This window comes from Acomys minous (assembly GCF_964271855.1).
Source record: "Acomys minous genome assembly, chromosome: 3".
Lineage (NCBI taxonomy): Eukaryota > Metazoa > Chordata > Mammalia > Rodentia > Muridae > Acomys > Acomys minous.
The window spans coordinates 28,548,369-28,570,619 of record NC_140485.1 but is presented as its reverse complement, the minus strand read 5'-3'; the positions used below and the strand labels follow the sequence as shown (position 1 = coordinate 28,570,619).

The 22,251-nt window shown below is 51.2% G+C and overlaps 1 protein-coding gene and 1 long non-coding RNA gene across 5 annotated transcripts in view; one reads left to right on the top strand and one right to left on the bottom strand.

Moving 5' to 3' along the window:
- Positions 1-10,940, top strand: part of LOC311594564 — a 15,632-nt gene extending 4,692 nt beyond the window's left edge. Inside the window, exons 2-4 of the long non-coding RNA XR_014778130.1 lie at positions 9,930-10,134; positions 10,320-10,422; positions 10,575-10,940. This is a non-coding gene — a long non-coding RNA (uncharacterized lncRNA). The remainder of the gene's footprint in view (positions 1-9,929; positions 10,135-10,319; positions 10,423-10,574) is intronic.
- On the bottom strand, positions 6,008-22,251 carry PLA2G4F (phospholipase A2 group IVF). Of its 4 annotated transcripts, none has more exons than XM_084776353.1 (21): positions 22,033-22,251; positions 21,225-21,297; positions 20,507-20,643; positions 20,291-20,419; positions 19,991-20,028; positions 19,757-19,799; positions 19,249-19,315; positions 16,994-17,154; positions 16,771-16,884; positions 16,560-16,597; positions 16,211-16,349; positions 12,848-12,984; positions 12,392-12,614; positions 11,799-11,913; positions 11,488-11,625; positions 11,293-11,400; positions 10,966-11,160; positions 10,343-10,509; positions 8,982-9,168; positions 6,907-8,703; positions 6,008-6,704 (listed from the first exon to the last, which is right to left on the bottom strand). In XM_084776353.1, exons 1-20 carry the CDS (start codon positions 22,141-22,143, stop codon positions 8,480-8,482), a joined length of 2,544 nt encoding a protein of 847 aa, XP_084632479.1. In that variant the 5' UTR covers positions 22,144-22,251; the 3' UTR covers positions 6,008-6,704; positions 6,907-8,479. The 4 variants fall into 4 exon arrangements, with proteins under 4 accessions (XP_084632479.1, XP_084632480.1, XP_084632477.1 ...); XM_084776354.1 differs by having other exon boundaries at positions 16,211-16,346; XM_084776351.1 differs by having other exon boundaries at positions 11,293-11,625.

Sequence of the window (22,251 nt, the reverse complement as noted above, 5' to 3'; positions counted from 1 at the left end):
ACCTAGAGAAGGCTGGGATTTGACTTGTTGAGATGCCAAGCCCTAAAGCTCACTCCACAAAGACCCTTCATGGACTGTGAATAAGAAGCTATACATGGGAAATCAGCCCAGAAGGGCCAATCAGAACAGGAAGACAGACAACAAACAGAGGTCTGGAAATGGTGGTTCCTGAAGGGGGGCTGGTAGGCACAGCTGGGCTGAGCTACGGCCACATGTGTAGCTGGACTTTTGGCTGCTTTATTGGGTTCTTTTTCCTACCTCCCCACAGCACCCCATCCCTTCCAAGCCCATAACACTCGGTAGGAGAGAAAGAAGGTTGGAGAGGAAAGGAGGTTTTGAGTTCCTTGGAGCAAGTTTAATAATTGTTGTCAAGATATCTACAACCAGCAATCGAGCAAATGGCAACCAGTGGTAGTGGCAGTGGCGGTGTCGGTGGTGGAGGTGGCGGGGATGGGGTCAGTAGCAGCCGCTGAGCCTCTTGGGGCTCTGGAATTTATATACCCTCTGAAGGGTCTCCAGAACTCCAAATGTAAATGATCCACAGCTGGCAGAAACACGCCCCTCCCAGAACACAAGACCAATCATAGTTAGCAGCTGTATACAATCTGAAGCAGACCCGGATCCCATACCTGGGATTAAAACAAAAACACACTCACATAACATTTCTATGTTTTTAAAGAAACCAACATTCTCACTACACCCATCTTCACCTAAGACAGTGGGCTGCTCAGTGGAGGGACATGAGGAGCAATCCTAACCCAAGCTGCCAAGCCGAGGGAGATCTTAGGCGCCCGTCTTTCCCACTCCATCATGTTCCTCCATCGCTGTGTTCCCTTCCTTCCTTCACTCAGTTGTCTCCAAGTCTGCCCTGTGCAACTGAACAGTGAGGATTATTTTTTGCACTCAGCGTTCACGGTAGCCTTCTGTTCACGGTGTACTCTGCCTCACAGCTTGAGAGGTGATGAATCCGTCTCCAGCTTCAAGAACATTGCATGTGTAGGCTAGAGAGATGGCTCAACAGTTCAGGGCAAGTCCGGTTCTCCCAGAGGACCCATGTTGTATTCCAAGAACCCAGATTAGGAAGCTCACGACTGCCTATGACTCCCAGCTCCAGGGGACCTGATGCTTCTTCTGACTTCTTCAGTCTCCAGCATGCATGTAGTACACATGTGTACATTCAGGCATGTACATGCATACACATAAAAATAATAAATAAAATATTATTTAAAAACATAGAATGCAACATGTGTCCCAACACTGTCTAGCTAGTGGAACTGCCCTGACCTTGGTGTTTGGTTCATTGAACTCATAACCCAGGCTGGTGTGAGCAATTTCTGGGGGCACAGAATTCTAGGGGACACTTTGTCTTTCCTGCTGGACCAGAACCTGGGAGGAGACGAAGTTGGGGCTGCTGACCACAAGAGGTTTCAAAACCTCTCAGAAAAAGAGCCAATGACAACACTGCACTTTTCCAGTGCTTTTGTAAATAACACGCCGGGCTGGACATAGATGGCGGTTGAGACACTGATGTCATTTAAGCTTGTCTTCAAGCCTAGCCCTCCCAAGACCTGAGCAACATGTTCTTTTTTTGTTCCTTTGTTTTTGTTTTTGTTTTTGTTTTTCAAGACAGGGTCTCCCTGTGTTAACCTTGGCTGTCCTGAACTCGCTTTGTAGACCAGGCTGGCCTCGAACTCACAGCGATCCGCCTCCCTCTGCCTCCCAAATGCTGGGATTAAAGGCGTGCGCCACCACTACCCCGCCTGAGCAACATGTTCTTGAGATCAGGTATTGTCCTTGTTTGCTTTGTGTTGCTGTGATTAAAAAAAACACTACGACCAGAAAGCAACTTGGAAAGAGTTTATTTAAATCTTAAAGCTCACAGTCCATCATGAACGGAAGTAGGGGCAGGACTGAAGCAGAAACAACGGAGGAGTTGACACTTACTCGCTTTCTCCTCATGAGTTGCTCAGTTTGCTTTCTCATATGACCCGGGACCACCTGCGCAGGGTTGGCACCACCCACAGTGAGCTGGGCTCTCTCACACGAATTATTAAATCAAGAAAATGTCCCACAGACATGTCAATGGGGCGATCTGATTGGAGGCGTTTTCTCAGTTGAGATTTCCTCTTTCATGGTCAATTTGATCAAGTATTACCAGTGTATACGTGTTAATTTGCCAAAGTAAACAATATTATGCAGAAGAGGTGAGGACCTCTGTCTTCCTCTTCCTCTGTTAGCAGGTGGCTATGAGGGAGGTATGCTTAGGATCTGGCTAAGGAGAAGTGGAGTGAGACCTTCCTTACTTTGGGTTTGCAGGACTGCGTTCATGAGGTTGGCAGTCAGTTCCATAGATGCCTACCACTCACTGTGCCAACTCATCTGGCTGCAAAGAGCCAAGGCCAGAGGTTGAACTAAGCTGTAGGTGTGCCCTTTGTTACCAGAAGACTTGGGCAGAAGAAAGGTCTCAAATACATGGAGCCAGAAAACAGACTGAAAGGCCCCTCACTAGAAACAGAAAACGATGTGCTGAAGATTGTGTTTAATTGACACCTAATTAAAGCAGGAGTCCCAACCTGGAGCTGGGCGCAGTGGCTCACGCTTGTAATCCCAACACTCAGAGAGGCAGAGGCTGGCAGATCTCTGTGAGTTCAAGGCCAGCTGGTCTACCAAGTGAACCCAGGACAGCCAAGGCTACACAGAGAAACCTTGTTTTTTTTGGGGGGGGGCGAAAAAGTCCCAACCTGAAAGGTGCATTTGGCTTGTTCAGTTTTTGTTTCTTTGTTTTGTATTTTTGAGGGGGATATTTTGAGACAGGGACTCAGGTAGTCCTTCAGGCTGGCCTTGAACTTGTTTTGTAGCTTAAGCTGGTTTTGAACTCTGAACCCTTCAAGTGCTGGGATTACAAGTATGCCCATTACAGTCGACTCAGTGGTGCTTTCTATAAGGCAATGGTTGTGTTGTTTTCCCCTCTTCTTAGACAGAGAATTCAAGAAATAGGATGTAAATTGGGTATGATAATGTATATTTGTCTGTAATCTTAGTACTTGTCAGTGTGAGGCAGGAGGATAGCTGCTACTTCAAATCCAGCATGGGAAACATGAGCTCTTAAAATGTCTTTTAAAAAGCTAAATACTAATACCACCATTAACACTAATATAATAAATAATAGTGATGAAAATTTTCTTTTCTTTTTTTTCTTTTTTGTTTGTCTGTCTAAAATTGGGTCTCACTATGTAGCTCTGGATGTTTTGGGGAGGGGGGAACTTCCAATACAGATGAGGCTGGCCTTCAGCTCATCTCAGATGGCCAGAGAGTCATCTGTCTCCTCGGTGTTGGGGTTAAAGGCATGTGCCACCACATGTTTTATTAGCTACTTATCGTCCTTAGAGTCTTAGTCAGCCAGACTAGGCTAGATTGCTGCTTATTTGGAGTAAAGATGGTGATGAATGAGAAGGTTGTCATGGAGCCTGCAACCAAACTGTGCAAAGTGATGCGTGACTCACGGCAGGTAATCAGCAAATAGCATCAGGTTGGGGTTCACTGCTGCTGAGGCATCAGTCAGCCTTAAAAGTATCTTTATGGGGGTTTGCTGTGATTCCCAAGTTTTGTCCTCAAATTCATGATCCTTCTGCCTCAGTCACCCGAGTTTACAGATGCGTGGCCCTACACCTTGCTAAATATTCTAATTGTTTTTTATATTTTAAAATTCTACAGGACTACACAGAGAAAGCCTGTCTCGAAAAACCAAAAAACAAAATAAACAAAAAAAATTTTTTTTTAATTCTAAGTGAGTATTCACATTCATACCTAACTTTGTATCAATTTGTGGAAATGTCAGGCTCTACAGAACACAGCCTTTTGTCACACTGTCAGGAGCCTTTTATATGAAAAACATTTTTATTCATCCCTCAGTCTTCTAGGGCAGATAACTTTATTGTCCATATTTGGTAATTGAAGAATGCAAGCAGGACTTAGTTGAAGAAGTTCCTCCCTAGGCCCTCAGAATAATGCTCTTACCCAATATAGTCTCTCTTTAAAAACCCAGCAGGCACCAGAGCTGGATTAAGCCTAAACTGAAGGAGATCTGGTCCTGAGTTTTTCATTTGGGGGTCAATCCTTCCCTGGCCATTTTAACTCTAGGAAGGCACTTCTTGCCTTTCCCCAGAATAACACTCACTGACAGTGTCACCGAGGAGAGGAAGCGGCCGGTGGAGAGGACAGGGGCCAGTGTCCCACTAAGTCTCAATTCTTGGTAAAAAGCCCTGAAGCTGTGGGGCAGGTGGCAGGAAGTGTGATGCAAGGCAGACGTGACACACACAACACTGATCATCATGTCACGATCAAGGCAGGGGTGGATTTGTGTGCTTGCCCCATGAGGAATTGGTTATTCATGCTATCAGCAGATGGGAGGAAACCTTCCTGTCCGCGACTGCTCAGAACCAAGCAGAAAAGATCACTGGCTCCTCCTTCGTTCTGGAGCGACTGGTAAGTTCCCATCAAAGCAAAAGAGAGGATTCCACCCAGTCATCCCAGCCACTCACGTGACAAATGTTGCCTACAGTGTGCCCTACCAAGAGTCAGGGCAGTACAAACAGGTCTGGTTCCCACCTGTGGGGCCTCTTCCCTGGGGCATGCTCCCTTTCTGTGCTGGTGTTTTAGAACCCAGAGTGCTACACTGCAGGCAATGGAGGGCCGGAGATGCTTGATCCAAACCACCGCTTCTGGAATTTCATAGAAAAGGGGTCAGGGAAAAGTTCAAGCAAACATTCCCCAGCTATGACTTTGTTTTGGGAGTAGTACAGCAGGTACGTGAGCTTTAGCTTATGAAATAGGAGCGCATCTCAGGAGTGTCACACCTGCCCGGGCCAACTTCCCTTGGGTGTTTCGTTATGAACAGGAGCCAAAGCAATCCAGGAGAACTCAGGTAGATTCTAGACTATTACTCCACCCAAGCCCTGAAAGCAACATCAATTAGGAGGAGAAAAAAAGAATACTATACTTTTGGGGGGGGGGGTGAGGGGCTAATTAAGATTACAATCTAGGAAAACAGAGTCACACAATTCTTAAAACTGGATTCTGGGAGCCAGGCATGGTGGTGCACATCTTTAGTCCCAGCACTTGGGAGACAGAGGTAGGTGGATCTCTGTGAGTTCAAGGCCAGCCTTGTCTGGTCTACATAGCCAGGGCCACACAAAGAAACCCTGTCTCAAAAAACAAAACAAAACAAAACAAACAAACAAACAAACAAAAAACAGAATAAAAGAGAAAAGAAAAAGAAAAAAGAAAAGAAAAGAAAGAGAGAAAGAAGAAAAACAAAACAAAAAACCCAGCTGGATTCTGGACTGGTGAGACAGCTCTGTGAGTAAAGGTGCCTGCCACTAAGCCTGAAGACTTCATATTTTAAAAAAGATTTACTTATTTATTATTATGTATACAGTGCTCTGCCTGCTTGTACACCTGCAGGGTGAAGACTTCATCTTAATTGCTGGAACCCACAGGGTGAATTAAGAGAACTGAGCCCAAGCCGGGCGTGGTGGCGCACGCCTTTAATCCCAGCACTCGGGAGGCAGAGGCAGGCGGATCGCTGTGAGTTCGAGGCCAGCCTGGTCTACAAAGTGAGTCCAGGACAGCCAAGGCTACACAGAGAAACCCTGTCTCGAAAAACCAAAAAAAAAAGAGAGAGAACTGAGCCCTGCAGGTTGTCCTCTGGTTTCCACATGTGCTTGAGTGGGGAATAAAAAGCAAAGTGATCAGAAGAGTTACATTTCAGAGCACAGAACTGCCTTTGAAATCACCTAAAAAGATGAGTTGTGGCTGAGTATGTAATCCCAGCACTCAATGACAGTCAATGTAAGTAAAGCTAAAACAACAACAACAACAGCAACAGCAACAGCAACAGCAACAGCAATAGCAACAGCAACAAAACCGAAACAAGACAAAAACCCTTGTCTCAAGGGGGGAAAGCGCTGTAATTGATTCAAGTCAATGAAGAAGTAGAGATGGTGTGTGATGGGAAAGAGTGAGCTTTTATGGGTCCTGGGACCCTGAGATGCTCCCAGGAATCACCCTGAAGTGTTTAAGGAACCAAGGGAAAGAGGAAGAAAATAAGGTAACAGAGGCAGGAAAAGTAGGTCAGGTCACCCTGTGCCAGACGAAGGCCAGGCACGGTCGTCCCCAGCCTTATTGTAGAAGCCTTACTAAGAGTCCCAGGGGGGCACAAGGTTGGGGTGCTGGGGAAGATGAATATGGCCTGAAACAGACCTGGCCGTTGCCGCTTCCCGTGGATCCAGTGTGCAGACCCCACTTTGAGACAAAGGCTAAGAGAGCCCCAGAAGACCCACCAACCCAGCCAATCAGCCCAGCCAAGGGTCCTCTCTCAGTGCTAAGCAGACAAAAGGCCATTCCCTCTGATGGGCGCCAGAGCCCAGCGCAATTCCAGAAGCTCGAAGACAGAATAAAGATTCTAGCTGAGCACTGTGTGAGTCCTAAGTCCTAACAATTGTGACAGTCTAATAAACAAGTTGGTGACAACGGCAGACAAGTAGTGGGGTGACAGTGGCCACAGCACGACCTTCCAACTGAACCTCCAATTACTGAAGCCAAGGAGTGCCTAGGTGGTAGCCAGAGACTGGCAGCAATAGGGAGGGGGAGGGGAAGGAGCCAGGCAGCCTTACTGCAGGCCCGCCCAAAGCATGGTCCTGCCCCTCCACGCCCGCCCAAAGCATGGTCCTGCACGCAGGCAGACCCTTCCACGCCCGCCCAAAGCATGGTCCTGCACGCAGGCAGCCCCTCCACGCCCGCCCAAAGCATGGTCCTGCACGCAGGCAGACCCTTCCACGCCCGCCCAAAGCATGGTCCTGCACGCAGGCAGACCCTTCCACGCCCGCCCAAAGCATGGTCCTGCACGCAGGCAGCCCCTCCACGCCCGCCCAAAGCATGGTCCTGCACGCAGGCAGCCCCTCCACGCCCGCCCAAAGCATGGTCCTGCACACAGGCAGCCCCTCCACGCCCGCCCAAAGCATGGTCCTGCACGCAGGCAGCCCCTCCACGCCCGCCCAAAGCATGGTCCTGCACTCAGGCAGCCCCTCCACGCCCGCCCAAAGCATGGTCCTGCACGCAGGCAGCCCCTCCACGCCCGCCCACTTCACTTTCATATCAGCAGGAGGCCAGGGCACACTGGCCAGGGCACACTGGCCAGGGCACACTGGCCAGGGCACACAGATGGGGCTTTGACTATTGCAGGCAGAGACAGAACTAGGGCCTTCTTCCCAAAGTTAAGGCAGGTGACACTCCCAGAAACACACGGCATCCCAACGGAAAGAGGAATTGTGCTGTGAATTTGTGTCTCAGAGCGTACATGTGCGGACGTGTGTGAGCAAGGGTCCGCTGAGTGTAGCAGCTCAGCTAGTACACAGCCTTTGGTGGCTGGTTAAGGAAGGTGAGGTCAAAGGCAAATCAGAGGGAGGCAGCCTGACCAGGATGGATATTCTTTTTACAGTTTGGAAATCTGCTCATCCTGGAGAGGCTCCCAATATTTGGGAAAGTCCCAGGTGGATCAGGAGAAACAAGAAAGAGGGAGAAGGACCTATACAGGTCATCAGATGCAGGAATCCAAGGGGTCCACCCTGACCTCATTTGCCCATCCCATGTGAAGGAACAGGTACTCACTGGCCCACCATACAAGGGAACATATAGCCACATATACAATGTATGCAGTTGTCCAGGCCCACCACACATGGGAACATATAGCCACATATGTAATATATGTGATTGTCCATTCACTCCACCCCTGATTAATAGATGCCCCTCTAGACACACCCACTTGGCTCTGGAGAATGGGAAGACTGTATTTGCCCAATGTGGCAGCTGTATATATGAACAAGAAAACGTGGTTTTGGCTTAAAGAGTAGGGTGCTGTGCACACCCATCAGGACGAGCCATCTTGGCACAAACTTCACGAGCTTTAGCAGGGAAGCCTGGTGACATCTAAGGAGGGACAGAGAGGCCAGGCTGCAAAGAAGAACTAGCAGAGCATAGACCCAGCCGACACAGACTGGTGGCCTATGTAGCTCATTTTTATTCTTGACATCACTGAGTCCGGGAGTTTTGGAGGGGGTCAGAGCTGGGCCAGTTTGTGGCTGTAGCTCTGTGTGTAGTCTTAGTGTAAGAAGGGCAGCTGGTTCCTCAGCCCACAGCTCTCTCTGCGTGTGCTCGGATTGTTTTCAGAGGTCCTTCTGTGGTGGGGATGGGCCCTCTGATGAGGCTGCTGCCTGATTTTCTTCACATCCCCATAAAATATGAACTCTGCTCTTTTCCTGCCCAGAATCCCCGAGCACTTATAAAGAGACAGCCTGTCCTGTCTTCTCTGGGGAAGGAGAAGTGGGAAACAAAGTCCTTAAAGTCTTCACTCCTCTCTCAGTACACCCTGGCCTAGGGTCCTCCATCACATCTCTGCCATGGTCCTCTGACTGTCGTCTGGTCAGCCCCCAACCCTTACTCCAGCCTGTCGCCGCCGGTCCAGAGCCAGCTGGAGGGCATGCCTGATAGTCTCCATGTTGTTCAGGACGTTGTAGCGACTCAGGGTCACCAATCGATCAAACTCCCTGGGCTCGTAGGTGAAGTCCAGCATTCCATAGGGGGTATCTACCTGGTTGATGGTAAAGTCCCCAAAAGCCTTCTCCTCATCGGTTTGTCGTTCCACACCTGCGAGGGGGGAAAGCAAGGCTAGGCTGGAGGAGCGTATGAACTGACTGGGAGCTGATGGCCCTGAACACTTCCCTGCACAGGCGATCTGGCTTGCTGCCTGAGAGAAGCCAGCTTGATTCTCAGGCCCGTTAGGAAGAGGTGGCTCATGGTGAACATGAAGGTTCAGGCAGCAGAGGGCAGCAGTGGGTAGCCCAGGCCCTCCAGGAGTAGTGCCCTCACAGACTAGCATCCCATAGTCCCCTGGAGGTTGTAGCAGGCTTGGGACTTCCCCTCACCTGGGGCCAGATGTGTGCGAAAGGTCCTGTTGACAAGGGGGAAATGCAGCACAATGGGCGAGCAGGGGTCCTCTGCCTTGGTGAACAGATAGCACTCACGGGGGTCCTCGAAGTCCTGGGGGCCCACCTCAATCTTGGGGAAGGGGATCCCTCGGTCCAGGCAGTATTTCTCCGTCATCTGCAAAACCTGGGCAGAAAAGCAAGTTTTTGGCCCCCAACTGGACTCACACACTCAGGCGTCACGCTAACTCACTTCATGCTAGCAAGAGTGACTTTCTGAGCCACCTTTCTATTTGCCAAATAAAGGTGGTATGGTGGTTTGAATAAAAATGGCCCCCAGCCGGGCGTGGTGGCGCACACCTTTAATCCCAGCACTCGGGAGGCAGAGGCGGGTGGATCGCTGTGAGTTCAAGGCCAGCCTGGTTTACAAAGTGAGTCTAGGACAGCCAAGGCTAACACAGAGATCCTGTCTCAAAAAACCAAAAAAAAAAAAAAAAAAACCAAAAAACCAAAAAACAAAAAACAACAAAAAAAGGCCCCCATAGGGAGTGGTGCTATTAGGAGGTATGGTCTTGTTGGGGGTAGGGGTGGCCTTGTTGGAGGAGGTGTCTCATTCTCTTCCTGCTGCCTAGGGATCCAGATGTAGAACTCTCAGCTACCTTTCCAGCACCATGTCTGCCTGCATGCCGCCATGCTTCCCGCCATGATGATAATGGACTAAACCTCTGAACTATAAGCAAGCCCAATTACACGCTTTTCTTTATAAGAGTTGCCGTGGTCATGGCATCTCTTCACAGCAATGGAAACCCTAAGCAGCTAAAACCAGTGTCTAGTGGCATCGCAGTGGATTAGCAATAACTAGCAAAGGCTGACCATCAAGCTAGCCCCTCATTCCTCCCCTTAATAGGGCTACGCTTTCTCCAACCCCTCCTTTGTTCTCAATCCTAGGCAGTCATTGGACAAGGAGGATGAGGAGGAAGTCAGAGGGACCACCAGACCCACATTAGATTCATGGTGTCCATCCACCATCTACAGACTTTGAGGCACTCCTTGAAGGTGTCTCCCTAAGAGGACTTCATAGCTGGCGTTGCCATAGTGACAGAGGACCGCGACCCCAGGCCCACCCTGGAGCAGGGAATCCCACTTTAATCAGGCAAGTTCTAGGACAGAGTCGAGATGATGCCTGAGACCCTCTTTACACACCACATCATAATCCCAGGATTCTCCCGCCAGGAGAAACAATGTTTAAAGTAAGGCACCCGCCACGAGAGGTAACACCCAAACACCCAGCCGGGTCTCTCAGCAGAGATTGTCTCTCCTCCCTTCTACTCACTTTAGGAGAACCCTGCCTCCCTCCTTACCTCAAAGGGGGCTTCCAAGGAATAGTCAAAGGACACAATGAGGTCCACGGCCCGTTGGGGCCGCAGGATCAGTGGAAATGGTGAGTTGATGGCAAAGCCTCCGTCTACTAGGGACAGGCACTCCTTCATGGGTGTGAGCTGACTGGGGCGGGCATCAGGGTGTCTGTCTGTAAGGCGCAGAGGGGTGAGTGTAGCTGTTCTGGCTGGTGACCCTCTTCTCTTTGCATTACAGTCATGATCTCTAGAATTCAGCCGCCCAACAGCGTGCAGACCCTCGCCCCAGCCCTTCTACCCTGCCTCTTTCAATTTTCAGCAATCAGAAGATCCTTCGCCATCAGCAGCGGGAGACCACGACTTCACCTCCTCCAACACCCAGATAAAAGTCAACGCTAGCCCCAGTGAGCCAATTCCTCCCAGCAGAGAGATGGCTCAGTGGTTAAGAGCACTGTCTGCTCTTCCAGACGACCCGGGTTCAAATCCCAGCATCCAAATGGCAACTCATAACTGGCTGCAACTCTAAGATCTGACAACCCTCACACAGACATACATGTAGCCCAAAACACGGAAGAACATTAAAAAAAAAAAAAGTAAAAGTAATTTCCCCTTCCCACAGTGCCACACACCTTTCCAGGCCACAAAGTTCCTGCTAGCCACGTAGTCCTTGTACAGACAGAGACCTCGGGTAAAGTTAAAGTTCTGGGCACAAGTAAAGCGGGAGGTGAAAATGTCCAGTACAGCCTGAGAGAAGGGACTCTGTGGGATGAAGAGCCTGGTAGGCAGCCGTGTGGGGTCCTTCAGCCGAGAATTTGGGCAGTCATCTAGATGGGAAGCAATGGGATACAGCGAGGGAGGGAACCACTCTTCCTCCCTCCCTCTCCTTCATCCCTCTGCCAGGGCCCTGGCAAGTTGCTGGGAAGTGGCAGTGGCTGAACAGGGGCCTCTGCCCTCACCTGTGACATTTACACTGCCTCTGTGCCGGTCCAGAAAGCCCAGACCTGAGCCTCCCGTCTTCAGGAAGATCTCATACAGGCTGGCTGCGAAAGCACTGCCCCACATCCCTACAGAGAGATAGGCAGGACCCCGTCCCCCATATGAGAGCCTGGCTCCAGCCCTGGCCAGCTCCAACCTTCCAAGCCTAGACTCACCCTGCAGGTAACAGATGCGGGGCTCTGGCCAGAGGTGCAGCAGCCGGCCCATGAAGAACTCAGAGCCGAAGAGTTTGGTGGGAACGTAAGCCCCATACTTGGGGAAACCAACCTCATAGGGGGTGAACTCGCACCACTCTGGAGAAAAACAAAGCAAACAGGAATCTTGCCTTTCCAAAATCAGCAACTTCACCATTCACCAAGGTCCCTGCTTGGGAGTGCCTCCCACTTGTACCAAATAGCCCATCCTCACCCACCTTCCTGCCCCACACTGACCGCCCCCCCCTTCCTTTGTCTCCACACCCAGGCACCTGCAAAGTCTTCCCCACTGATGTTTGTGTGGACATTGACGCTGGCATAGATGGGATACGGGTTCTGACCCTGGCTGACTATTTCTTGCTGGTCTGACAGCTTGGCAGGGTTTTCCTGGGCAGGAGAGAAAGGAGACAGCTTGGCTTTGGGGGGCGCTCTCTGCTCTCTATGCCCAGGGCTTGACATCAGCACCCTGAGGGGTGCTGTGCACGCACAAGAGAGAGTTCGTGTTGTCAAGGCCAGGCTATAGCTTTAGGCTGCAGCAGAGCTAAGAGCCCTGTGTGTGTGTGTGTGTGTGTGGGGTGTCTTTATAATTCCAGTACCTGTGAGAAAACCCTCTTCCTTCTTTGTCATGCCAGAAAGCATCTCAGAACACAGAGCGCTAGATTGACCACACCCCCTGGGGTCAACTGCTCTGAACCAACTGGGCCTGCAGTTGTAGGAGCAGCTGCCTGGTGGCACACGTGGGTCAGGGCTGCTTTTGCCAATGATTGGTTGTGGTGCTTTGAAAACTTGCTTTTACTCTACCCCAGGAGTAGGATAAGAGTCAGGCAGAAGAAACACGTAAAAAGGGAGCTTCCTGCTTTCTTACTGTCTGGTTCAAGAAATACTCAATAATGAGTCCCCAGAAGTCAGTGAAGGACATGCTGTGGCCTCTGCTCTCCCAGACCGCCTTTTCCCGGGAGTAGTACTGCAGCTGCTCCGGGGACAGCAACCCTATCTTACTGCTGCAGACTCGAGCCGAGGCATGCTCAATGGGACCCTGCAAAGACTTCTGGGACCAGGATGCATCCTTGAAGAGTGTAGAGATGCACCTGCAGATGGAAATGATGCCTGTGGGTTAGAGGAAGGATCCTCCCTGTCACAAACACCTGCCGTCCTGCTCCCTCACTCAGATGTGTCCCTGGGAACTGGCCTCCTCTCACCCACCCTGACCCCTGTGAAGGCAAAGCTCCCAGCCCCATATCAGAGGCTCTATCCAATCACCTGGACATCCTTAACCACCCATAGCTCACTTTTGCTATGTGTTCTGCCCTACCTCACTTACCAGGTAGACCCAGAAACCCCACTCAGGTAGGTCACAGCATCCAGAAGGCCAAGCTCCTGCAGCCCGGCCAGGCTGCCGTAGAGGGAAGTCATGGCTCTGGTTCCACCTCCAGAACCTAACACGGCTACCACAGGCACCTGAGCACAGCGACAATTTGATAGCAATAGCATTGGATTGTATGTATTACAGCTTACCCACAGTGGGCATTGTTATAAGCACCTCCCATGTATTAGCTTACTGGATTCTCCCAGAAACCTAGTGAGCGCCCCATTTTGCAGATGACAAAGCTGATGTGTAAGTTTAGCCGGTGTCCCCAAAAGCATACAGTGATGGCTATCAAACCCAAGTAGTGAGAGGCCAGAGATGACTTTCAAAAATGTTGTGTGTTTATGTGTGGTGTATGTGGGTGTGCGTGGCTCTAGGTGTGTGTGCATATGAGGAAATGTACACACAGAGGCCTAGAGATGACATCGGGTGTCATTTTCAGTTGCTCGCCATCTTGGTTTTTTTGGGACATCATCTTTCACTGAACTTGGACCCCCATGGATTCCTTCTCCAAGCACCTGCCTGTGACTTCCTCCCTCTTCACAGGGCTGGGCTTACACGTGTCGGCCACCATGCCTTGCTTTCTCACGTGGGTTCCAGGGATCTGAACTCAAACAGACACTTTACTGATGAGCCTCTGCCTCAGCCTGTTTGGCAGTTCTTTTTGTTTGTTGTTTTGTTTTCTGAGATGGGTCTCATGAAGCCCAGGATGACCTCAAACTCATTATGCAGCCAAAGATGGCCCCTATCTTCCTGCTTCTGCCTCCGGAGCGCTGGGATGGCAGGCACGCACCACCACGCCTGGCTTCAGAGGCGGCTCTTAAGAAGGTGTGTGTCAACAGGTATATTTGATTCACCCAGCCCAGTTAGCAATGTGAGCACTTGGTCCTGGCTGGCTCCTTGCAGTTCTGCACTGTCTGTAGGACCTTCTGCGACACCTTTGGCCTTTCCTCAGTAGATGCCAGTGGCACTCTCCTACATCCGCCCACCACTTACAGCCAAACACTGATAAATGTCCTCTAGGGCTTGGGGAACAAAAAATGCCTGCAGCTGAGAAGCACTGAGCTGGAGTGACAGAAACTAACAAGCCCCTGTGGCCTGTTCCCGTGGCCTGTTCCCGTGGCCTGTTCCCGTGGCCTGTTCCCGTGGTCTGTTCCCGTGGCCTGTCCCTGAGATAGGGCTTTTCTTCTGGCCCTGTTCACTGGGGACCCTGTGGGCGGAGTGCTGGATGAAGCAGAACAAACAGCTGGCACTCAGTGGCCACATCTGTTGACTGAATATATAATCTAAGTTTGTCAGCTGAGCAGTACTGGGCAGTGGATCCACATCTGCTACACACATGAGGCGAAGAAGCGGCCACCAGCCTTTTCCTGGCTTATTCCACTAGCCCACCTCTCAGCACTCCTATCTTCTCGCCTCCCAGCCACAGGCCGACTGGTCCTTGCCTACGAGATCTCACGGAGCCTCTACTTAAGGATTTTTTTGACCACTGTTTAGTTATGCCCTCCCAAAATGCATTTGTTCCTCCGTCCAATCCTTCCTCCCCCTCCTGTGCAGGACTCCACAAGTCTCCCCTAATGTTTGCCTGTGGGACTCTGCATCTGTTCCCATCAGGTGCTGGATGAAGTCTCTCTGTTCTCTTTAATGATGATTTTGCTAGGCTCTGGTCCCAGAATATTCTGGAGGCAGGATAAACTGTAGGTCGAAGGTTTTGTGGCTGGGTTGGTGTCCCAGGCCCTCGACTTATCTGGTTACAGAAGATGGCTGGCTCAGGCTCCACGTCACTGTTAGCAGACGTCTCTGCGTGGGTTACTCTCTTAGATTCCATGGGGTTTCCACTGCACTAGGTTTCCACCTCGCCCTGATACATACTCCTGCCCCGCTCCAGTCATTTCTCCCAGTGTTTTCTCCATCCTCTCCATCCTGACCCCTCCTGTTCCCAACTCCACTTACCCTCAGTCACCCAGCCCCCATGAAATCTATTCTTGCACCCCCTTTAAGCAAAGCCCTCCTTGTTACTTAGCCTCTCTGGGTCTGGGGAAGAGTCAGGGACACCACACGAACATGGCCCACAGAATTAACTGACCAGGACTCATGGGGGCTCGCAGAGATCAGGGAGCCCTTAGGGGTCTGACCTAGGTCCTTTTCGTATATGTTATGGTTGAGTAGCTTGGTGTTCTTGTGGAATCCTAACAGAGGCAGTGGGAGCTGTCCCTTGCTCTCTTGCCTACTGTGGGAACCTTTTCCTACTACTGGGCTGCCTCCTCCAGCCTTGATGTGATGGTATATGCCTGGTTATTGTAGCTTGTCATGCAGTGTTTGGTTAATGTCCCTGGGAGGCCTGCTCTCTTCTGAGGGAAGGTGGAGGCTGGTGGATCTAGGAAAGAGGGGATGTGGGGGAGGGGAAGAGACTGGGCAAAGGGAGATTGGGGGATGGGAAACTGAGGTGGGGATGTAATACATGAGAGAAGACTAAAAAGAAAAACATCATTGGTTGAAGCCCCACCCCTCATATGCGATCATTTGCAGATAGAGCCAATAAGGAGTGATATAGTTAGGATCAGGCACTGGGGGTGAGGGGCGCTCAACCTGACAGGCTGGTGTCCTGATCAGAAGAGGACAAGAGCTGGACATGATAGTACATCCTGGGATTACCAGCACCTGGGAGACTAAGGCATGAAGGTCATAAGTTCAAGACTAGCCTGAACTACACAGGCAGCCAGGTCTTTGCTACACTGTAGTAATACCTATTTTAAAAACAAAACATTTAGGAAGGTGGGTGTGGTGACACTTGCCTTTAATCACTACACACGGGAGGCAGAGGCAATTGATTCTCTGTGAGTTCGAGGCCAACCTGGTCTACAAGGCAAGTTTGAGGCCAGTCGGGGCTACGTAGTGAGACTGTCTCAGAAGAAAGTTTGGAGGTAAGAGACACACACAGACACGCGCGCGCGCGCGCGCGCGCACACACACACACACACACACACACACACAGAGGAACAGCTATGTGACACCATAGCAAGAAGGCAGATTTGTCTACCTGTCTACCAGTCAGGAAGGAGGCCCCATGAGAAAATGAATTTCTGTTGTTTAAACCGCTCGGTCTGTAGTATCCTGTTGTGACAGCCCAAGCCGTTAAAGACAGCCATCCTGATTCCTGACTGCTGATTGTGCCCTTTGACTCAGGCGCACAAGCCCTTTGGTTCTCTTCATCCTCTGCTGCCCATTCCTTCTCTGAGCTTCCTGTTCTCTTAGCCACACATGGCCCCTCAAGGAGATGGGCGCTGGATCTGGTGGAGTTTGTCCCCCGTCCCGTACCTGGTCACAGTGTGGAGCCTCGCTCAGTCCCATCACTTGCTGCAGGGCCTTGGATGCGACTTGCTTCCTTTTGTGCAGAAATTCCAGCTCCCCATCACAGAGCTCAAAGCCAAGGCGCAGGTCTAAGTCCCCAGAGCTGCTTCAGATGGGACACACAGAGTGTGAGGAGACCCTCAAGTCCAGGTTACACGCTGAAGAGCCCCACAGAAGACACCCCAGGGGACTTCCAACCAGTACCAAAGAGCTAGTCCCCATGGCCTGATCCAAGTGAGCAGGAGAGGAGACCCCACTGAAGATTTTCCCACTTCCAGCCAAGCCCCAAGGCCTTCCATCAGCAATCCCACCTCACCTGACTTCTGCCGTCACACTCAGAGTCACCTCCTGGCCCTGAAAGAGGCAGACAGTGGTCTCCTCATGCCTGAGTAAATAGAGTCAGAGGCTCCAACCCCCAACCTGTGGGGACTCCTCGGTGCTCAGATAACTAGCCAGTGTGGACCCCGAACCTCTCTTGGTGATCACAGGGCAGACAGAGATCCCCCCAGGACCAGACTGACTCTTACCTCCTCCAGGGCTACAAAGTGCTGTTCCTCCTGGCCGAGGGGCAGAGAGGAGAGTGGGATGCCTGCCTTGTCCTCCTTGCTGGCCTGAGCCTCCAGCTTACCACTTGGACCACTCTGCAGAGCAGAGCACCAAGGGGCAGTGTGGGGTGGAAGACATACTGCCCAGGCACTCTGCTGTCTCCTCCTTCATGGCCTCGTCCCACGATCCCTCCCTTTGCCATACCTGTAAAACGAGGGGCTTTTTTTCCAGCTCCATGTGCAGCTTCGGGTTCAGCACCGGGTTCATGTGGAAGGTAAAGGTGGGTGGCTCCATGTTCGGCTGCAGAGGCACTAACTGTGGCTTCTCATAGGCCCCAGGCACCGCCAGCTGGATCTGCCTCGACCCTGAGGGCAGAGGTCCAGTGAGAGGTAAAATTGGATAGATGTAAATGTGGCTCAGGACAGTTCTCTTCTTCCCCACGTCCTTAGCCTTCATCTCCCTGTCCAATCAAGTACCACGGGGAAAGAGCCTTGGAGTTCTTGGGTTCTATAATCAGTCGGCCCTGGTGTAGTGTGGACAACACAGGAATACTAGGGGGAAGGGAATGGGTCAGCCCATAGCCTATTGGGCTTGTGATTTTGACATTAAAAAAAAAAAAAAGATTGTTTATTATGTTACAATAGTCTCCTGCATATGTGCCTGCAGGCCAGAAGAGGGCGTCAGATCTCATTACAGACGGTTGTGAGCTGCCATGTGGTTGAACTCAGGACTTTTGGAAGAGCATCCAGTGCTCTTAACCTCTGAGCCATCTCTCCAGCCCAATTTTGATATTTTTATATTATTTACCTAACCAACTAATTATTGCATTAATTGCCAATTTTCAACTGTTAGTATTCCAAGCCTCTTGACTATTCATGCATCATGTCCCTCACTTTGGGAAAGGTTTGTGGAAGAACGTAGAGCTTCAGACAAGGAGATAGAAGGCAGAATGGCAGTGTGGGTATAGAGGGTTATATATTGCAGAAGAAGAGGGGTCAGAGTCAGCTCAAGCTAGGTCAGACCCAGGCTGGGAAAAAGCAAAGAAATAGGGCTGTTTATTGGCAAGGAACCTTGGGGGTCTCTTTCTGCCTTGCTGCTTAGCAGTTGTGAGAGGTGCCTGACATATAGCACAAGGCACACACTGCAATGAAGAAAAGTCTGGGTCCCAAACACAGCACAGAAGCAACAGTGACCCAAAGGATTGAAGGACAGCAGAGGTCCAGATGGGATCCCATCCTTGGCCAGGATGAAGCCAGGCTTAACATGCCCTGAAGTAGAGGAGACAGTTTTAAAGCTGCTTTTTCCCCCTCCCATGGAGGTTTATGGTCTGAGATGGAATCAGACTCAGAAATGCCAGGTCTTATGGTGAAGAGAATGGCCCTGGAGTGTGTCACATCTGTGGTTGGTCCTGGCTCTCCTGAAGAGGTTAGTGACTGCACCTGCTCTATACGGTTGCCAGGAGGAAATATGACCAAATAGATGTCGTGTGCTCAGCAAAATGCCAGAGTCTCCGTGTCACCAGTGCAACACTCATCTCACAGGATCCACTCTCTGTGTGAAGGGCCATGGACCGTCACACCACCAGGGTCCACTTCCACATCTGGATGTCTCCTCCTAGGCAGTCGCCTCTTTGGCAGATGAAATTAATGGCTCTAATCCTGCACCTGCCCCGGCATTCTCTCTCTTTGCCATGTTGTTATTATGAAGCTAGTCATTTGAGGAGGTAGACCCTGTGCGCACGTGTGGAGAAATGCCCTGGTGCCTCATTTTTGTTGTTGTTGTTTTTTTGTTTTGTTTTGTTTTTTGGTTTTTTGAGACAAGGTCTCTCTATGTTAGCCTTGGCTGTCCTGGAGTCACTTTGTAGACCAGGCTGGCCTTGAACTCACAGCAATCCGCCTGCCTCTGCCTCCCGAGTGCTGGGATTAAAGGCATGTGCCACCACGCCCGGCTCATTTTGTTATTTTTAAAACCGAGGTTTTTACATTGAAGGCAGAGGCCTCAGTTTTGCACAAGACTGGCAGGCTGCACAAATAGGAAACAAGACATGTTCTTTTTTAGGACTCCCTTCTCCAACTTCTCAGGTCTTCCTCACTAACAAAGTGACTTCAACTTCTCCACTGAAGAGGCCGACTATAATCACCCGCCTTCTAGCTTTGAGTTTAACCACATGACTTGTTTGGGCCAGTAACATGTGGGTGGCCAGAATGTGACTACAGGCTTGCAAAGCACTTGCTCAATTCGGTTTGTTCTTTTACACCTCTGCTGAGGTCTAAGAATATGTCCAGGCTGGTCACAGAGGTTGGAGAGACCCCTCTCAGGCAAGTCCCTGTTGCTGGTCACAGAGGCCAGAGACACCTCTCTTGGGCAAGTCCCTGCTTTAAGCAGTGAAAACGTTAAGAGCCACCTCCCTCATGCCAGATGCAGCCTCAGAAGAAGGCAAGCTCCAAGATCAGACTCACCATGCTCACTAAGTGAAGCTGTCTTGTCTCCCTTGAGCGTGCCCTGGATTCTCAGGCAGGGGTGAGCCTAGGAAAGCAGAGCCTAGGAGTCAGAGAGCTCACAAGGTTCTGACCAGAATGGAAGGAAGGCAGAAGATCTAGGACACAGATCATAGCAGCTACCTGGGCCCTGGGCCCTGGGCCCTATGGGCAGGGGTCTTTTGTGACAGTCCCCAAGGTAGTTCTGTGTACTTCCCCAGGACTCATAAGAAGTGTGTCTTGGTGGGAAAGGGAATTATGGGGCCCCCCAAAGACTCTCTCAGCAGTCTCAGCAAGTCAAGGGCCCCAGGGGAGCAATGGTTCTGTGATGCCCACATGGGCTCAAGGTGGCTTCTCGTTCCTCGTTCCTCCAGTACATCTCCCTTCCAAGGAAGGACTTCGTGTCTTCCAGAGACACACAGGTATCATGGACTCAGCCAGCCTCCTGCTCGTAGTCCCATATAGTTCCATACCCATCTTCCTTACTCACCACCAGGACCCCATTGGTGATGACTTCAGATGCAGGCACCTGACTGTAAAAGATGAAGGGTTCATGGGCCACCATCTCCCTTACTGTGGCTATTAAACCAATATGGCCAAAGCAGGTACAAGAGCCTAGGAAACATGCAAGGGCTGTGGGTAGGGAAACTTGTCACCCAACATGCTCTGAAGTCCAGGCCACCGAGGCAAGTGGAAGATAGACACCAGCGCTAGCTGGACTCACCTCTTCTCCAGAGTAAATTCTACTTGCAATTCTGAACCCTGCATGGGGGTGAGCAAGGCATCAAGCTTCAAAGACCTTCAGGAATCTCAGGAATTGCCCCTGCCTCCCACCTTTGCTCAGCTCCAGGGCCCAGCCTAGTCTCGTATGGTACATCACAGGCCTTGCGGGGCACAGTAGCATTTCCATGTAGAGCTTTAGAGCAGCGATCAAAGCCATAACTAAGATGGCTGCCTGTCAGTGGCTCAGGGGTTGGGGTCCTGTCCTGAAGATTTACTTACTATTAGCCCAGGCAGACCTCACCTGCTGGTTCAGAGTGAAGTTTTCTGTGTAAGGCTGGCCTAGTTGGAGACTACTCAGGTCAAACAGAAGTAAGGAGATCTTGTCACTGTCCAGGAAATCCTTGTCATAGAGGGTAAGCTCCAGGACGTTCTGCAGGGTGGGGTGGGGGTTGGACAGAGGGGTCAGCATGTGGAGGAACTCACTGGCCTCCACGCCCAGCCACTTATTGGTCCACACCTTCACGGCACCATGGATCTGATAGTGAAAGGTCTCGTTCCACTCCGGGTCACTGCAGTTAGGCACTGTCCTTGTCTGAGTGGGGCTAAAAGAAGCTGTGGGCAGCCACAGTTGGACATAGCAGTCAGCTTTGGACACTGCAGGAGAGAGGGGGAGGGACTTGGCATCAAACTCCTATTGTTGAACAGGTTTTCTGAAGGAGGCTGGGCTGAGAGAGAAAGGAGTAAGGGGAGAGGAGGCTGCCTGCCTGTGGCAGGTAGGGAGCGCCAGGTATTCTTGGCTCTATCTTAGCCAGCTGTACCTACCACTCAACTGACAGAAATCCTGCAGCAGCAGCCGCAGTTCAAAGGACCAGCTGACAGCATGGACCATTGAGTGACTTCTTGAAACTGCCTGATTCGGGCACTAAACTGTGTGAGCACCACCAAAGCTCCTGGAAAGCAGGCATTGATGTGTGGCAACAGAAGCCTGACACACCCTCACAGGTCCTCCTAGAGTCAGGAGGAAGCTGCAGCCTGCACGACTCACCCCTCTAGTGCCCCTGCCTGCCTGCACACCCCACACCAGGGCACCCTCCCTCAATGGTCAACATTAGCCCATCAACCTACTCCAAGTGGATATTTACACGCATGCACGCACGTACACACGCACGCAACGTGCACACAGCACTCTAAGAACATCCTAGAGAAAAGGATAAGGTGGGGTGAAGCTCACTCACACAGATCTGTGTTCTGGATGTTTCTGGCCCTCAGCACCTTCACCTGGAGGTCGTAGTATGGGTGAGTCTCCCTCTGAAACAACGAGAACCCCAGGATCTCAGTTCCAGGAAGCTAGGGATGGCCTGACCTCCTCTCTCTCTACTCTGTCTCATCACAGAGCTTGCGATGGCCCAGGGTCACTGATGCTCCTACGCCAGGAACTCTGGGAAGCTTTTGCAAGGCCCAAGGTGTTGGGTGGTCAGGGTTGGTGAGGAGCCTGGACAAGGGGGTCAGCTCCACTCTAAGCGCTACTGTGAGCAGCTAAGCTAGTGAGGCTTTATCATGGCCAGGCTGCAGCGGGCTTCTCGATGTGGCCTGGGCACCTGGGATAACGTATTTAAGAGGGTTAAAGCCAGAACCCACTGCCGCCATCAGCTTCCAGGTGAGGGCTGGAAGACCAATCAGAGGCAGGGAGTGGGAAGGCGAGGAGAAGCAGTCTCCCAGCTTATCGTGGTCTGGCCAATCACCAGATTTAAGACTCTAGCCTTTCGTGTGTCAGTCTACCACCAGAACCCCGACAAACCCTTTACCCCTTCTCCCCACCAGGGGCCACACTAGTGAATTCCTGGCAAACCAACCAAAGGCAACAGTCACAGGGCCTGCCATCGTTTCTTTTTGGAGATTACTTTCAAGAGCCAAGGCCTTGGCCCAGCTCTCTAGCTCTGTGGTAAATCAAAATCCCAGCTCAGTGGCTGACTTAATCCCTACAGGGCACCTGTCTCCCAGGACTCTGCAGCCAACACTTCCCAAATAAGATCAGTACTTTACCCGCCAATGGCTCCATTGCGGCTCCCCCTTTTCTCTCTTCCGCAGCAGCAGTGCTCCAAGAAGAGGCAGTCCCTTGCCTTCCAGCCACTTTGGCCAGAGGGTCCAGGGCATGGCCAGTAGCCCAGGCCCCAGTCGGGAGCTTGCCTGTTTTCCGGAGCTACCCTCTCTCTCTAGCTATACTGTTGCTCAGGTCTGACAGGTAGCACTGAAGTGGGAAGG

Coding starts and splice junctions, on each gene's coding strand:
- PLA2G4F (XM_084776351.1), bottom strand. CDS start 22,143: ATGCCCTGGACCCTCTGGCCAAAGTGGCTGGAAGGCAAGGGACTGCCT. Junction 16,350..16,559: donor AGTGTGACGGCAGAAGTCAG/GTGAGGTGGGAT, acceptor TCCCATCTGAAG/CAGCTCTGGGGACTTAGACC. Junction 12,615..12,847: donor GGGGTTTCTGGGTCTACCTG/GTAAGTGAGGTA, acceptor TTCCATCTGCAG/GTGCATCTCTACACTCTTCA.